The sequence below is a fragment of the Anomalospiza imberbis genome, chromosome 1 (assembly GCF_031753505.1).
Source record: "Anomalospiza imberbis isolate Cuckoo-Finch-1a 21T00152 chromosome 1, ASM3175350v1, whole genome shotgun sequence".
Classification (NCBI taxonomy): domain Eukaryota; kingdom Metazoa; phylum Chordata; class Aves; order Passeriformes; family Viduidae; genus Anomalospiza; species Anomalospiza imberbis.
The window spans coordinates 54,932,200-54,951,208 of record NC_089681.1 but is presented as its reverse complement, the minus strand read 5'-3'; the positions used below and the strand labels follow the sequence as shown (position 1 = coordinate 54,951,208).

At 34.7% G+C, this 19,009-nt stretch overlaps 1 protein-coding gene across 3 annotated transcripts in view; it reads left to right on the top strand.

Moving 5' to 3' along the window:
* The window catches only part of LOC137475653 (cadherin-19-like), a 111,236-nt gene that overhangs the window by 68,503 nt on the left and 23,724 nt on the right, over window positions 1-19,009 (top strand). For 2 of the 3 annotated variants that reach the window (XM_068193190.1, XM_068193182.1), the window contains exons 2-5: window positions 7,879-8,105; window positions 11,411-11,705; window positions 17,829-17,948; window positions 18,578-18,742. In XM_068193190.1, coding sequence (XP_068049291.1) covers window positions 7,908-8,105; window positions 11,411-11,705; window positions 17,829-17,948; window positions 18,578-18,742 — 778 coding nt within the window. In that variant the 5' untranslated portion in view covers window positions 7,879-7,907. Of the gene's footprint in view, window positions 1-6,468; window positions 6,744-7,878; window positions 8,106-11,410; window positions 11,706-17,828; window positions 17,949-18,577; window positions 18,743-19,009 lie in introns of those variants that run through there. The other variant, XM_068193194.1, reaches the window with a different exon arrangement.

The window sequence follows — 19,009 nt, the reverse complement described above, 5'->3', positions numbered from 1 at the left end:
GTTGTTTCTCAGCATTGGTTGACTCATGTCTATTGGTGATTAATATAGAGAGTTTTCCACTAAGAAAATGAGAGCCACCAATGATACTGAAGAATGAGGTTGTAGAACATAGAGTGTGTCACCACATCCTCTGTATATTCTCCTTTGACTTGTGAGCTTAACAAGTAACAGCTCTACCTCTCATTCTTTTTACTCACTGCAGCAAATCTCATCCTTCACCTTAGCCCCCCCTTCTCCTCATTTTGAACAAATTTGCTACCTTTGCCTAGAGTTGTCATAGGATTTTGAGAAATAAATATTACAAACTGACACTGAAAAAGATGTTTTGAATATGTAGTAGGGACAGAAATCTAGCTACTGTATGTCATGCTTTGAAGGCTCAGGGTTTTGTCATCCAAAATGGCGTTTAGGCTTTTTGTACAGTGAAACAGATATTATAGTAAAATATGGGTGATATGTTAATATACTCTGTTAATATATATAAAACACTTAGAATGACATGATTTCTAGTGAGTCTGTTCTACACTGATTAAAATACACAGCCTTAAAGGCACTAATCAACTAAAAAACTCCTTTCTCTAAGCTATTTTGTCCATGTATATCTGACAGATAATTACACTGCTAATTCTACATAATAGTTTGGAGGCCTTCCTTAATGGCACAATGGTATATTTTCCAAATGAAGAAAATAATGTGCTGATTAGAATGAAGTGAAATTTAAATATATTCGTAACATCTAAGTAATTGCTCTCCATGTAAGTGAAATTCTGGATGAGTGGTGGAGACACATGCAGCCATAATATGTTAATATGCACTACCAGTCAACATAATTTGGTCAAATGTCACGTCAAGATATGCATTAAAGAAAACACCTCTCAAGGTTAAGTAGTAGCTTTTAAAGTACCTAGTTTTGCAGCAGACTAGAAAGAAAATTTTTGATATATCTCTAATTAATTTACTGAAGAGAATATTACATTTAGATGTAAGTTTTGATAAGCACAATATAATTAAATTTAGAATACTTGTTAGATATAGCAGTCCAAATTAAAGAAGAAAAATACGTGAAAGAAGGTTAAAATAGATGAAATTGAAATATTTAGATTCAATAAAAATAACAGCTAAACTAGACAACTATAAAGAAAAGCATTTAGGCAGACAAACATAAGCTGAGAGGCTTGTGGAAAAGGTGACTTAAGGTACAGCAGGACTGGTGTCAATTTTACCCAGTTGCAAAAATCAATTAATCACTTAGTCAATCACACAATATGTATGTATGGTAAGTGGTAACTGCAACAGTATTTAGTAAAAATTAAGTTCAAATTGCAAAATATATTCTTGTAAATTTTAGTAGTTTCTCTTCACTGCTTCTTTATTATAAGCTTAATTAAATATTACTGTAACTATAGTGACTTCCAGCATAATTGGAGTTAGATAGACCATATATATTCCTTAGGAGTTTAGTATGCCTTCTTCTAATATCTCCAAATAAAATAGAAAAAATACAAGAATAATTGAAAACTTACTTAAAAAAGCATCTTGGTACTGATTGCAAAAGACCAAATCACAGATTAAATACATGAAAAAGAAAAGGCAGAGGTTTAACACACCAAACCTGCAAAAATTATTATCCTACTCTATCTGAAATTCAACAATGGTGAGAAGTAGCAAGAATAGGATTAAGCCAGTACTTTGCACATGCCAGAATATTTATCATTGTTCTGTAGAGATTATAAACCCAAAAAACAAACAAGAGAACCCACAAAATATATGCATTAATTAAAATAGTTGAGATATGTATTATTATATATCACTAATTCTCTGAGAATTTCAGAAGTAATATAGTCTAGGTGTCAAACATATTGTGCAAGACCTAAACTAGTCAATGAAAATGAGTCCATATCTAGTGTTTTCTGGAAAGAAGATAGAACACTTTAAATACATTAGGATCATCAGTATTAAAGCACATGAACTGCAATTGGGACAAATAGCCAGTAGACATAGAACAAATGGACAAGTCTGTAGGGGAGAAATATGAAGGTTTCTATTCCTTTAAGCTTTTTATAACATGGCAATCTGTAGGGGTTAGTTGCACATACCCTTTCTTCTTTATCCTATTAAGTGAAAATTAAAGATAGCAACATACAAGGGAGACAAATTTCACTACCATCATAATAACACCAAGGCAAAAAACAGAACATGCAACTGAAACAGCATCATGTTGAGGCTGTTCTCAAGATAAGAAATGTTTCAGAAGCTGCATATTAATGAATTAGACTGGCTTACATGAATTATTCCTCTTGTTGTTTGCTTGACATTATTCAATCAAGAAAAGACAGCACCAAATTCCACAGAAGGAATGTATTTCAGTCTGATTTTTATTTTTTTTTTTTTTTTTTTGGCTGAGTATATTCAAGGACAGAGAGATTTGTTCTTCTCAGGAGTCAGTGTCAAAATTGTAGCGCCAAATGTATACGAGATGGTCCTAATGGTCTGTACTCGGGAGTATCTACCACATCCCTTATAACCCTATTTCAGTGTTTTGCTACCTCCTAACTAAAAGGTTTTACTTTTATCAAATTATGGGACTTTGTTACAAAATTAAGCTGGTTGTTCCTTATTCTTCAACTTAGAGAATTGGAACAGAATTTTTCAGCACCTGCACTCTAACCTGTTGTTTGGATTTTTTTTTAATGCTTTAGAAAGCTGTTGTTAGTCTTCAGCTCTAGTCTTTTATTTTCTCCACCAACAAAGATATAACTTCACTGTATCACAGAAGTAGTCTTTTTTAGACTTCTGCTTCTTTCTATTGTTTTTCTTGCAAAGCTAGGCAGTAGCATGTATTGATTTGTAATGTAATTACACAATCATCATTGAAAACAAATATTTGAAACAAAGGGAACTCAGAACCAAGTCAGACTACCAGCCTACAAAAATACACCTAATATAACATCCAGTTTCAAATGGAGACAGGATGTCACTTGGTGAAGATTCCAAAATAAACTTTCAAAAGGACTCATCAACTTTGTTCCAAGAATGTAAATCTGTTTCTAGTCTACAGGGAATTTGTGGTATTCCTTGGGTATGAAAGGAAATGGGATGCTGCTCTATAAGTTTTAAAAGCTGTCCACTTATTACAACTGCAATGGATATTCTCATTACTCTGGTCTTATTATCAGACTTTATTATTGCATGTAAGAAAAACTGGAGACATACTTCCAAAAGGACAGGAGCAGAACAATGGTTTCCATTCCTTTCTTCCTCTTGGGAAATTTTTAGTGATAGATCATTTGCTCATCTCTTAAAATATATTTGTCTTTTTATTTTTTCAATGAGAAACTATTCTATTAAAAATTATCTATTAGTACGTATTACTACAGTGCCCAAAAGCTCAGTCCTTTTACTAATCCTCCCTTCTGCTGCATACTATAATTACAACACAGAGTACAAGGTCATTTCATTTATAAAGACCATAGCAAATGAGTGTAAAACAACAGACAACTGACGGATAGGGAAAGACAGGCAAGTACAAGGGAATAATGAGGCAATACTAGAAAAAATGATAGACCGCAGTCTCAGCACAGAATCATCTTAAACACTGTGAGCCCTTTTATATTTATTTTTTCTTTTAGTAGGTAATACTGAAGTTTGGATTTTTAAACAAAAGACTAGAAAAATGATGATGGATTAAGAAACTACTTTCTGGATATTTTATTAGACTGAGTTCTGAGACTGAGCTACAATCAGTGGAAGAGAAAGAAGGTGATTTTTTCACAAGGACTATAAGTCGACTATAAAAAATGGCAACACATGCTGGCCAGAAGCTAGAGGCAGTGTCTCAATGCCAAATGAATAGGAAGATATTGGAAGGGAATAGGCTTTGAAAGGTCCTGAAAGTAAAGGCAAATTCAGAATGTTTGCTATAGCAGAGGAGAGAGAAATACAGAGATTCATATGGATCTCAATTCCATTAAATAGCTTTGTTTTTAAAGGAGTTTGCTACCATCTGTATTTCCGGGTTAGTCTTGTAATACACTAACAGTGTGTGCATTATATCAGAATCTAAAAATATTTACTTGTTCTAATTAGTCAGAGATGTGATGCTTAACTCCATGTAACACACGATCTTAACATAAATTAGTAAAAAGAAGACACCAAAATGCTCCAAAACATTATTTGCATGCTTTATGTTGTCCATATGTAACTGCTGAGCACACTGCAAGGTGTCCAACAGCAGACCAGCATAGCCCCTCATTATGTTGTTGTCAATATATGGTGTCTTCAGACAAGTTTGATAATGACTGTTTGACATTCATTCTGCATGAAGTACTGCCCCACAAGCCTGAGATCTTTTGTTGAATAATGTGGAAAATGTCAGAACAAGCATCCAAAACAACAAAAAAAAGCCTAGCCAGAAGTATTTGCTATTGCCGAGACTGAACACCTCTCTTCAGATATAAACAGTGATTGAAATACATTTCTCTGTAGTTCCTCGGAAAGGTCTCATTGACTGTTCAGCTTTTGTTGTTTGAGTAGTCTGTCTTTTGCAATGTGCTGAAATGAAATGAATGCTCCTTTTGAAGGTTACTTTTTGTGTGCAGATTATTGCTTAGCATTGAGTACATCCATAGCATAGAGACTCTCCAAGGTCTTTAGACCTTCTAAACCTCACTCAACCTTATTTCCGAGCCAAGTTGAGCTTTGTTGGACTTTATTCCATGTCACAAATATTATTCTTGCAGCAATGGGAAAATAAGAAGTTTTCTACAGGAAACTGAAAAAGGAGGGTACCCAAGTCACATTCCTTCTATTCAAATTCTGTTCTTGCTCTGTTACAGCTTTACAGTCAAAACCCACAAAATGTCAAGAAATTGGAATGTATACTTTAGTCTCTGTGCTTCGATTTGAGTTTCCTGTTAGTACTCCTCTCTCTCATCCATCTCTGCAGATTACATTTTAACAAACTGTTGTCCAACATCATATAAAGTTGCTGGAAGGAAATAAATAATTTTCTGTATTATCTATCTGGGTTTTTAGCAATTATGGCATTTCCCTTTGGATAAGGATCGGTATTTAAATCATTAATACTTAAGTCATTAATTTAAAATACATAGATTCATATTTTATCCTGAAAAGCTAAAAGACTTATGGATTTTTCAGGTCTAAGATAAATTCATCCAAATTTTTTTTCAGTGTGTTTTTCAAACTGACTAGTGTGTCAAAAATGCATAAACCAGACTTGTCCTTCATAGGAAATGTTATTCTTCAATGCTAAAGCCTTGAAAAGAATGGCTAATGATATTGCCAAATGGGTAGGTATTTTCAAAATTTTTCTTTTTGCCTCACAGAAGATGGCTATTCTCAACTGAGCATAGAATTACATTTAAGATTTCCTTCATTCTGCCAAAAATCACTGAAAAGCCAGTAATAGTTACAGTTTGTGCAAAACCTTCATTTTCTGAAAGTATACACAGTGGAAAGGAAACTAGCTACAGAAACCTACAGCTTTTAAGATGCATTTGTCCTTTGTCAGTTTAATTGGAGAAAATAATGTTAGAGGTGGTAAAATCTGTTAAGACAAATTCTATTAATAGAATCACAGACTATGTTGTGTTGGAAGGGACTCACAAGAATCACTGAGTCCAACTTTTAGCACTGCTTAAGACCATCCCCAAGAGTAACACCATGTACCCAAGATCATCATCCAAATGCTTATTGAACCCTGTCTATGTGTTTGGTGCTCTAACCACTTCCCTGGGGAGCTTGCTGCAGTCTCCAAACACTCTCTAGGTGAAAAGCCTTTTCCTAATATCCAACCTAAGCCGCCCCTGACACAATTTCAGGAACCTGTCACTGGTCACTACAAAGAAAAGATCAGTCTCTGCTCCTCCTCTTCCTCTCACAAGGAAGTTGTAAGTGCAATGAGGTCTCATCTGAGTCTGATCTTGTCCAAGCTGAACAGATCAAGTGACCTCAGTCTCTGCTCATACAGCTTCCTCTCAAGCCCCTTCACCATCCTCGTGACTCTATTTCAGATGCTGTCAAGTAGCTTAGTGTCTTTTCTATATTGTGGCACCCAAAACTGTACACAGCCTGAGGTGAGGCTGCCTCAGTGCAGAGCAGAGTGGGACAATCCCCTCCTTTGCCTGGTTGGTGATGCTGTGCCTGATGCTCCCCAGTACAGGGTTGGCCCTCCTGGCTGCCAGGGCACTGCTCACTCAGGTTCAACTTGCCAACGACCAGGACCCCTGGATTCTTTCCTGTGGCTCTGCTTTCCAGCATCTAATTCCCTAGTCTGTACGTACATCCAGGGTTGCCTCAACCCAGGTGCACTTTCCCTTGTTGAAACTCATACAATTGGTGATTGCCCAGTCCCCTAAATTTTTGAGTTTTCTCTGCAAGGTCTGCCTGCCTTCAAAGGCTCCTCCCAGTGTTATATCATTTGCATACTCGCCTAATATTCCTTCCAGTTCTGCATGAAAGTCATAAAGGCCTTGAAGAATACAAGGCTGATCATTGAGACCTGTGATATACCACTAGTGACAGGTTCCCAGTTTGACGTCACCCCATTCACTGTAACTTTGTGCCCAAGATGTGAGCAAATTGCTCAGCTAGCACCAACCCATGCTGTGTTTATCCAGCTGTGTCCTGAAAATTTTGTCTAGAAGGATCCTCTGAGAGAAAGTATTGAAATCTTTGCTGAAATCCAGAAAGATTTCATCAACAGGCTTCCACTGATCAATTAGGTGAGATACCACGTCATAGAAGGAAACCAGATTTGATAAGCAGTACTTTCCTCTCATACAGCCATGCTGGTTGTGACCAATTACTGTGTTATTTTCCAGATGTTTTTCAACATCTCCCAAAGTAACATTCTCCATAACTTGATAAGGCACTGAAGTGAGACCCACAATCCTGTAGTCTCTGGGTTTCTCATTCATGCCATTCTTGAAAAATCGGAGAACATCCATCAGCTTCTGGCCAGCTGGGATCTCTCTGGATTTCCAAGACCACTCAAAAACCATTGAGAGATGTTTTGAATGACATCAGCAGCTCTTTGAGGATTCTCAGATGAATCCCATCAGACCCTATAGATTATTAGAGATCCAGCTGGAGCAGCAGTACCTACACAATTTCAGAATTGACTGGGAGCTGATCATTATTGCAGTCATGGTCCTCCAGCACAGGGCTGTGGGAACCCCTTGGTGCATCATCCATGCCAAAGGCACAGGCAAACAATTCATTAAACACATCTGCCTTTTCCATGTCGCTGTTTAGCTGGGAAGGAGAAAGTTGTAAATTTTTGCTGCTTCTTCATGGCACCCTACCACCTTTAACATTTTTGCAAACATTTTTCTGAGCTGGGAAAGTGGGTAAGAAGAGGTTAAAAAAATATCTGCACCACTCTGTTTCAGCTGTCAGACACCAGGGCTATTAAGGCTAGATATTCACCCTTCAGGCAGTTTTGTGACTGCAACTCAAAATGAGCCCTGTCTAAGCAGAAACATACAATTATTCCAATCAAATTATTCCTAGGCTACACAATACAATTATCCAGCTTAATGTGAAAGATGAATTAATTGAAGGATTGTTTTCTTTTTTTTTTTTTTTTTTGCATAAAAAGTCCCTGTGTAGGATATTCATAAAGAACAGTTAAGCACTTGACTTTCATGTTAGAGATTCTGAAAGGTCTTTTTAAAATTTCTTATTAAAATTTTAATAAGAAACAGACTTCATTTCAGCTCTTTATTTTTGGGGAGAGGAGGAGATTTTTAACACTGCAAATCAACTCTTATATTAGCGCAGAATCAATATATAGAAGTAGAAAGACAAAAGCGGTGCTTTGTCAAAGATTTTTCTATCCTTTTTCCTCTTTCACAGATTAAGACTGATTGAAAAAACGGTTCAGCATGAATTCCTCTGTATTGCTACGTCTCATGGTGATGCTGGTTCAACTTTGGCCTTGTTCTCTCAGCATGCAGAACTCCAGTGCTCAAAACACAGTTCAGTCTTTCACTCCAGTTCGAAGAATGAAACGTGGCTGGCTGTGGGAACCTCTTTTTGCAACCGAGGAACAGGTTTCACCAGATCCTGTGTATATTGGACAGGTATGAAAAGTAATGATTCAAGGACAGTAGAAGGTTAGATTTAGCATGCTGAGTAGCAGCTTCTACCCTGACTTGGAAGGTCAAATATCTCCAGTGATGTGGAAATAGCAAGAAACATAGAAAGAGGAAATGAGGAAGCTGTAATAAGGCAGTACTACACCTCTCCTTTCCTATGACCTTTCTCAAGGTCAGAGAAGTCTGAGAGGTGTAGGCCATGGTAGTACCAAGCACCTTCTTTCACTGAGGACTGCTGTCAAGGAAACTTCACATGCATGCTGTTACTAAACCTAGTTCCACATACAGCAGATGAAGGTATAAAGCTGAAAAGTTCCTTTCTTCCTTCTGAGTGGAAGTTAAGGACTCATTTATCAACATCTGGCAGTTTGCTTGTGCTATTTTTGGCACTGCATCAAAGCAGCCATACTGAGTGTAGTGTAGTTTACAAACAGTATTTAGCTTGATTTTTATTACACTAAGTAGCAGCTGATTTACCCCTCATTAATTTTTAACGAAGCTGATTAATACTAAATCCTTTTACCACTGAGAAACTACGGGAATCTGCATGGTTCATTAGACTAACCTAGGTTTAGCACAACGAGCAATTATTTTTCACCCTCCTTTAAAAATGTGCTTTAAGATAATTGTCTTAATGAGGGTTTATCTGCCCTCTTCTCTCTCTGCTGATAATTTTTATTATTATATTTATTATTATTTATTTTTGTATGCTAGAAGTAATTTTTATCTTAAGATCTGCTATTCTTTTCTTTAAGGCCCTTTTTAGATGAATGAACTAAAATAAGTTTAACTGTTAATTAACTAGCACTAAAATTTAATTGGGCCCAAAGGGTGAAGTGCTCAAAATTCATTAATTACTTTTTCACAGCCCTTTCAAAGTAGTTCCTATGGAAGTGTGATGTCTCACTTCTGAAAGAACAAATGAAGACATACTGTCTATTTTTTAAACAATTATTATTACCTTTCCAATACTTTGGAAAGTATTTCCTGAAAAGAAGCTTCATAAATGCATGTATTTTCATGATCTCACCTTTTTATTTCTCACAGGTTTACTGGGGATTTTATTGAAGATTATTGTTAATATATTGCAGTGAAACCATTGTCTAATAAGACATATTTACTTGTGTCTTTTTATTGAGTAGAATATGCACTGGTTTCAGCAAATGAAGTGGTAGTCTATGATCAACACATGAATTTTTAGTAATTAAGGCCCTGAAGAAAACTGCATCAACGAAAATGCAAAGGTAGACAGTCTCTGTTTTTAAATCACTATTCCATATCAAAATCTTTTTTCAGTCAGAACTAAATTTTAAAATTTAATTTAGCATAGACTCATGACTTCTTTTCCATTATCAAGATTAAGAAAAAATAAATGTGTCTATCAGCACTGCAATGGCAGATACACAAGGATGAGTATAAAAATACTTGTTCTCAGTTCTCATTTACAATTGTAAGACCATTTATTTTGTTCCCAGCCTAAAAAAAACAAGTAAACTTAGAACCTTTGCTATTCTTTCTCAGCAAATGTCATCTGTAAGGGACCTCACATTTAATATGTTCAAGGTCATGAAATATTTTGTAGATAAATGATTCTGAGTGAAATTGCTAAATACTGGCTATGTCTTAGGAGCCAGTCAAAGGCATGCTCCCAGACCCTAAGGGTTTGATAGACTCTATAGTCATATCTGAGCCCCATGTTAATTTAAACCCATGTTAGTTTAAATATCTAGATATAGATTACTTCTCCCATGTCCTGGGTTACATGATAAGGAAACCTAGGTTTATGGGTAACAAAGAATTTGTGTTGCCCCTTAGCGAGATGCTAAATTTGGATGGTATTAAAATGAGTTTGACCAGACCACTTATAAAGCGGGTAACATGGTCCATGTTTAGCACACAACTACTTATGTTGAAAATATTTAAGTTGTTCATATTTTAAATGGTTCTAAACTCCCTAAGACATGAAAATTCTATCTCTTTTATTGGCAAGGATAATTAACTCTGAATATTTTAGGCGTTAAATACCTTAACAGAACTCAGAGCAGGAACTCAAAACCGTTCCTCATATCTCAGAACAGTGTCCCAGTCACATTCTGAATAAATTATCCATCTGATGCATGCAGACAATTATGCATTATGAAATTCTTAAAAGGCAGAGGTATTCTTCCAAAGAAAAGTTTAAACTATTTTTGCAACTTTAGAAGTTACTACAAAATATTTGAGTAGATCCAACAGGGAAATGTTTCTTTCCCATTCTATGGCTTCAAAACTTACAGTGACCTTTAGGGTCAATAAACATAAGCAAAACAGTGAGATAATTAAAGTCAACAGTTAGGCATATTATTTGCATTTTAAACATGTTGCTTCATAAGACAAGCAAGTTGAATAATATTTCTTTTTAACCTTGGATTTTTCAATTAGCATCCAGGCTCTTAGAGAGTTTGATATTTTCTGTTCTAAAACAAAAATAAGTGGAGAAAAAATAGAGAATAAATGATATAATGGAAATTTTTGTTCCCATAAAATTCAAATGTGGATGCCTCCCGTGTTAGGAAATGAAGTTATTGCTCTTAAAAATATTGTTTTATTATATATCACTAGCATTAACAGAACTATTTTGTTGTAATGAACAAATGAAGCTGGACCAAAATTGTCTTCAAGGCTCAGCTTAATCAAAGGAATCATCACCACAAGGTTCATCTTAGCAATACAACAGAGGATATAGATCATCCTGGAAGGAAATGGAAAATGTCTATCAATTTATTTTGGAATAAACAATACAGACTTTCACCACAGAATGTCTTTTCACCTCTAATATTTCAACAGAAACAGAACATACTGTTGCACACATTTATATTTACCATTGTTGAGTAAAAAAAATAAACAACTTAACAAGTACATGTGTCATCTGCAATAATAAAAAAAAATAGATGATGTTTAATGGCCTTTGCATTGTTTTCAGAAGAATTGTAAGGGACCTGAAAAAACAGTGAACCAAAGTAGGTACTTAGATGCATTTCCTTCACTTCAAAGTAGCTGAAGCATCTCTTTTGAGGTATACCACACATTTTTAAGTCTGTTATATCAATACTTTAAAATAAAAAATTTAAAATATCTTAAAATTAAAATGGTTGGCTGAAAATGTGACAGTACCTCCTTTCAAACAATAGTGTCCAAGAAGGCTCATTAGAGACAGAATTCACTGTAGAATCAAAACAAGGCATAAAATGAATATTTGAAAAATTCTTTCTTCCCAAACTGTGACTTATTTTTCTCCCTTTTACTTCCAGCTGAAATCAGATTTAGACAAGCAGGATGGTAATTTAAAATACATTTTGACTGGGGAGGGAGCTGGAAGCTTTTTTATCATCGATGAATTTAACGGCAAAATTTATGTAATACAAAAGTTGGATCGAGAAAAGAAACCTTTCTACACTCTAAGAGCACAAGCAATTAACAGAAGCACTCAGCTTCCTGTTGAACCTGAATCAGAATTTATCATCAAGGTTCGAGATGTCAATGACAATGAACCACAGTTCTTGGATGGACCTTATGTGGCTACTGTTCCAGAGATGTCACCTGAAGGTATGATATACTGCAAATCAAACTCTTTATTTCCTGATTTTTCTAGACAGCTATGTTGAAGTAAAATCTTAATAGCATATTTTGCAGACTGCATCTCAGTAAGAAGGGAGCAAACTCTTTTACAGGGTTGGAAAGTGGCGAAGGTATATTCTTAACCTGAGGGTTGTAAATACCTCTGCTTAACATTCTTGTTTATAAATATTTAGGAACCTACATCTGTCCAAGTCCTTTTACAGATTCTGGATACATGCTTAGATTGACAATATACATTTGTCTTTCCCATCAGTGATTCAGCCTTGAAATTTATACTTGTTTAAAAATATAATGTTCTCAATAGAAATGGGTAGAGTACTGCAGGCACTTGGGAAGAACTGATGGCCAATCTTACTCTCTGCGTGTTGCCTACTTATTTACACTGCCAAACCTCTTTTCCTTCAGTCAGCTTCTCCTTGTTTGGATTAGATAGTGTGTAGTGAATGCATTCTGCCTTCTGATTTCCTAAGTACATGATTTGTAATTTTCCTGTCAAGAGGAAAAACTTAATCCCTGTACCTCTTCTTTCTCACTTTCACATGATAAGACAGATCTGTACTAGCATCTGTCATGTATCTGGAAACTTAACAAATGCAAAGCAAAGTCAGCATGTGGCGAATATAGGCATATGTATCTATATTTTTTTACGTACGCATATGAATTCATAATATGTGCACATGTAAGCCTTCAAAAACCCCAAAGTGTTAATACAGCTGATGTAAACAGGAACGTTATAGATAATATCTCCAAACAGTTATCTTTAAAATCAAAGAGAAACTAGATTCTTCAGATCTTAGAGAAAATATCCCAGTAATATTTTAAATGTATACACCTACTTCTTTTGCTTATTTTTATTGCAACTGATATTGAAAAGAAATTCAAATATCATGGTGCTTTAAATGGTATGAATCAATGAAGTCATTAATGCAATAGCATCAGTGATACTATAAAGCATTATCTGCTCAACTTTTAGAGCAGAATCAGTGAATATTTGACAGCAAGCCATAAACTTTATATTCTTCTACCAGCCAAGACCGCAGGTGAAAGAAAAGGATATTCATGCCTGTTAATTAACTGAAAGTGCAGTATCCTAATTTCTGCCAGGACACAGCAACTCATCATCACTACCAGCAGTAGCTGCAAAAGACACCAAATGCATTTGATCAATTTACTTGCTAGTGATACCTGCTACCTGCTTATACCAGTTTCCACCAGGGAAATCACTTTCATTGTTTCTTTACTGCCACTTTCTTCTGTGCAGACAGACTTAATTCTGCACCTGACCTCTTCCTCGAATAACATTTTCTAACATAATCAGTTGCTAGTTCAGGGGGTTCTTCCAGCTTTTGCATCTTGTTCATTTGCTTAAGTTTGGAGACAAGATAGGTGACTTGTCAAAGACCTTTACATTTTTATTTTTTATGTGCTTATAGTAAAAATGAGTACAGTTCATTGTGTAGAATTATCTGACATTTCAAAAATTTAGGGCTTTGATAATTCCTTTCTTTTTCTTTTTTTTTTCCCTAGTTGTTAAAACACTGTTTATAGGCTCCTTAGTCTCTTATAAAAATGTTTTTTAATGACTGATTATTTAGTAAGTCTTCATTTATACTCGCAGAGACTTGTAACCACTCACATAAGCGTATGAACAACTGAATTCCTCCAATTTTATTTTTCTGTCCTTAAAATGGCTATATGGGAAAAAAAGAAAAAAAAGAAAAATAGTCAAGTAGAGTGGTACTTAAGACCAAAAACAACAGTACTAATCTTTTCCCATATACTTCTGTTTCTTACCTGAAGATTAAGCAATAATCAATAAGCAGTTGATATTTGAGAAGTTTCACTCTATGCTCCCTTGAGTTTGCTATAAAGAGATAAACTAAAAATGAAAAGCTCAGCTGTCTTTGTCCACTCTCATGTGTAATCTATTATACCTTTAGATTCCTAAAACATGGTATCACTTCAGCATAAGATTAATTAAGCTGCAGAAAATGTAATTTATTTTGTGGTATTCTTGTTATATTATAAATAAAAAATATTCCAGTGAAATATAGAAACATATGAAATGAAAAAATAAATTAAAAATCAGAAGTAAAACCATGTCCCGTTTGTCAGAATTGGTAAAGAATGAAGTAAGATCCCTATTTGCCTTCTCTCTCAAACATGGACTTCTTGAAATAGTAAACTCACTGATTTATGATTATCCAGAGTATGATAGATGAGTCCAGGTCATCCAGGATTTTGAAACATTTTCTGCATTACTGCTTCTATGCTTAACCTCACTAGCACGAATACCATAGCCATTCCAGAGATCATTCTTTCATCTACTTCTTCCATGGAGACATTACTGCAATAGTAATGCATATGTCTGGAATATAAAATGCAGTAAAGTGTACACCTTGATAGTGGTCAGCTCCAAAACATGAAACAACTGAGCCACATACTGTGAGTATTTCTGGGGCCTTACCCTGCTTCTCAAAAGGTAGGGACTGCACTACTGAAGTGGAAGCTGTTTCAGTGGACATTCTAAACCAATCTTACAAGGAAATTCATAAACTCATAGCAGAGAGGAAGGGTAACCCACTAAAGTTTGCAGTATCGATAGCATAGTTGTTTATTATATTAGTGTTTTTCTCCCAGTAAATTAAAACATACTCCTGCATAGTAAGGGGTGAAGAACAGAGTTAATTTAAATGATGCAGTGCAATAGAGAGGCTTGCTCTTTGCTCTGTTTCAGTGCTCTGTAGGTTCGATTCAGCTCACTGTTGCTCGGTCTCCTGATAATTTCCTCACAGAAGGCACTCTTAAGAAGCATGGTCAAGACTTGGGAAAGCAGGTCACTGCTGCTGCACATTTTGTCTGAAAGTAAGAAAGCAAGCAGATAATAATTCAGAGCTGGTCACTTGCCTCAGAAAACCACAGCAAAAACAGAAAATAGACACAAATAGATGTGCCTGAAGTTAGTTACAAGTACCAATATATACAAATGTGCCAACAAATTAGAATACACTTTAATTCTTTATTAGCTCTCTTTTATCTTCAGTACTAAATTTTATTAGGGTTTTATATGCAAGTGTCACAGTAAATGAAAAGTGTGTCAGCAAATGGACTCTCTTCTGAGAACATAGGACTCTGCTTTACCCTCAGGCATTTGGTACTATTTTACACTCTCTTCCTTATAACTGTTAAACTTGTACAAATGCAGTATATCTGATGGGGTGGTTAAGAGTCAGATGCAATAATCTATCAGTACTTAATGTCTTTATAGATCTCAAGCTCTAGTTAGAAAAATGGACATCTATTTCCCATATGAGGGCCCCATAGTATACCTAATGGGCTGCAGCATATAAATGGCACTCTACCATATTTTGGCCAAGAAGGGTAAAACCACACTGCAGAGATATAAAGTAGGAGTTAACCTTAAATAAAACTAATCAAAAATTTCAATTGTCGGTTATATCATGTGATATTTGCAATGTCAGGATTAGGACTTTGTAGTTTCTTAATTTTGGGGGGTTGTTTGCAGTGTTCAATATGTTAATTGATTGTTTTAAAATATATGATTTGTAACTGTTCAATTATTCTTCTTGCAATCATGTAGTTACAAATAATGGCTCTTGGTGTTTTTGAGTAGAGAATATTAAAATTTCAATTTCATTCAACTAAATACAAATGTTAGGTAAATATTAATACATTCTGCAAATGGTTTGAGTTGGGTTTTGGGGTTTTTTTGTGGGTTCTGTGTTTTTTGTTGTTTTTTTTGTGTTTTTTTGTTGTTTGGTTTTTTTTTTGGTTTTTTTTCAGTTTTAGTTTAGTTCATTTTGTTGGATTGTTTTTTTTTTCTGATGGTTAAGTATATAAATAAATACAGGTTTCATGAAAGTTAAAAATTAAAAACTGAGAAAGTACTCTAAAGTCAGGGTAACATTTTTCTTCTTCTTGTTAAATAGTCCATACTTAACGTAGAGGTTCATGTAGTTACCACACAATCTTTGTTCTAAAAAAATGTGAGAAATGATAGCCTGCTTTTTAGATGGTCACCTGTCACCCAAATTTAGAAATAAATTGTCTTCCTCCTTGTAGTGCAGGATATCTGTTATTTCTTCCTTCCAGGTCAGTTCCTTCTTTACTAGATTCCTTTTGACTATTCACATTTCCACTGATTACATCCACTAGCCACATCTCACTGGCTCCAGTTGAACAAAGTCCTTACTACTGTGTTCTGAAATACTCTAGAAGAGTTAACAGACAAGAAGAAAAGCGTGTTTGGGTCTCAGAGAAGAAGGCAATGCTGGTTTAGATTCAATATTTCTTTATACTGCTTAGAAACTGTACAGAAAATAGATTTACCTTTAAATGTGAGATGTACAAAAGCTGTAATGATGACTTTGAAGTGCTATATATGTTGGATTTTATTCCTGAATTACTAAATATGTTCCTATAAATAAGTCCATTCCTAAACATAGTTGTGGACACTTGAGTTTGTTGAATAGAAAATGGCACTGACAGACTAAACGTGTTGGATCATTAGTAGTTCCTGATCCCTTCCTAGCAATTTTTTTTTCAAAGCAACTGTGTTCTAGTCATGTTTAATTTTCTTAGAGGATGAATTTTCTGTGATTGTGAGAGCAATTTTCATAGATCACAGCTGATACGACATTAACAGCTGTGTAGCTGAAGATCCCATTTACTCTTCAGTCTTATTAAAGAATTGTTATTTCTGAGGCATATATGTGCCCTGATTAAATATGAATCTGTAATTTTATCTTTAGAATTTCTTCAAAGCAGTAGGAACTGTATATATATTTATACATCTATGCACACATCTAAATCATCTATATTTATATATCTAAACCCACAGGTCAAATATTTGATATTGTAGGTAAGTTATGAAGGACATATAGGTCCAAAATTTGGTGGGAATTGATAACAGATTAGTTTACTTTCTGCCTGGGAGAAGATAATATACATTATGGAATCACTTCAAATGCTGCTCAATAAATTGAAAGAAAATGCAAAAGAAAAATTTTTAAATAATTAAATTATTTAATTTAGCCTATCTTTATATGAGAAAACATTTTTCATTTCTATTTAAAAATAAAACTATTTAGCTGCTAGAAAACCCAGAAATGAATATATTTATTTATTTGGGACAAACATCACATTTGCTTTTGTTATTAAAAAATGGTGTTTCTGGTCTAACTCCTTGCATTCCACCTTTTCTTCTTTTCTCCTCCAGCCTAACCATACTGCTGTATTGATAAGCAGGTGCAACCATGTGAATGTATGCCAGAAATTTTTAGAAAGTAGCTTGACTTCCTGCTGTTCCTCACAAGAAGTGATATTTATATTCTAATGCAGAATATAGGTGAGGAAAAAAAAGACAAAAATAATGATTACCTTAAAAAATGATGTTACTGTGGCTATTTTTTTTAAAGGACAGTCATTAGAGAAAGTGTCATGAGATTACAATCAGTCTTCTATCTAGGCTATGAACAGCTTCCCATCAAAGAAGAAACCAAGCTCTGTAGTTTGATTCCACTGTGTTTTTGCACTGGGATTTCTGCCACAAGTTTTGCACTGGGACAAGCTAATTAAAGACTCAAGAATAAAAACTTTATCAGAGCCTTGTTATACTTATTAGTCGCTTTGCTTGTTAACAATTAATTTCTTTATCATCAGTGGGCCTACTGATGATAAAGTGACTGTGTTTTCTTATTCCTATGGGAAAATTCCATAAAATACTTTGAAGGAGAGGAGGAGAAACAATTTGCTTTACTCCATTGACATATTAGAAAACAGGCATGATATATGTCACATTTTAAGCAATATAAATGTAATGCTGAAAAAGCATATACAATTTATTTTTATTTTAATTGAAATTTTGAATGCAACTAGAGCAGCTTCTAAGGAAATATTTTCCCTTTTTAATGGTAAATTTAATAGGTGCCATTTGCTCCTGTAAATTTTTAGGACTGTTTATTAGTATAACTGGTATGTTAAAAGGTTTTTAAAGAATTTATGTTTTGTAATTATGATACAATTTATACAAGAAGAAAACAAACATAATCTATTTTTTTTTTCCTTGAGGTACTTCGGTTACACAGGTAACAGCTACAGATGCTGATGATCCTTCTTATGGGAATAGTGCTCGTCTGCTTTACAGTCTTGTTGAGGGACAGCCTTATTTCTCTGTGGAGCCAAAGACAGGTACTACAAGTGAATTTGTACATTCATAAACTTATAAAATGGATGCAAGCAAAACTGTCTTTTCTGATTGCAACACAAAGATCAACTGGTACCACTCTACACTCTTACATCTCTGCATAGTTCCTAGGTCTGAAAAAAAAATCAACTTTTCTTTCCCATAAGAAGATTAAATTCTTTCTCTCTAGCAAATCTAAACCTTATTAGAAAATTATCTTACTAAAGAGTTAGACTCTGAATATCACACTTTAAAGATTATTCTAGGAACACTTCTCAATCAACACCTCTATGGCACACAATGTGATATTTCTATCTGCATGTTGAGAAATTACAGATATGTGACATCCTTCCAAAAGCCTAATTTCAGAGTAAGAGAGATGCTTCTATATGGTAGAGGAAATATATGGGGTATTCTGCTCCCCAGAACTCTACATACAACATACAACATACAACATAGTACCATGAGGACTAATACCCAGTATAAGAACAGTTGTGCTATGCAAGGTTTAGAATGAAAAGTCATAACTGGGTGCAGTGATACACGTTATATGCATGTTATACTATATACTCATGTCAGATTTTGAGAAAAAAATGAGACTCATATGCCATTGTATAAAACTTCTTATTTTTAGGGGTCATTAGAATGGCTTCCCAAATGGATAGAGAAACAAAAGATCAGTATTTGGTCATCATTCAAGCCAAAGATATGGTTGGGCAACCGGGAGCATTTTCTGCAACAGCCACTGTTACCATCAATCTCTCTGACATCAATGACAATCCACCTGAATTTCAACAGCGTGAGTAGAGGCTAATTACAGTAATGGAAGTCTTAAGGAAGTTTAGATCCACTGTAGCTCTGTTAGGTTTGCAGGTAGGTCTTTTAAAACAGGGCTGTGCTTTGACTACAGCATATAGCTTTAAAAAATAAAATAGTGGGAAAAAAATCCTCAAAATAGCTCAAAAACCAAGAGGAAAAGAAAATCTATCATTGCAAAAATCTCAAGTCTACCGGTTTTACTTACTAATAGACTTTAGAGAAAAATCATTAAACTGCTTTCCCTATA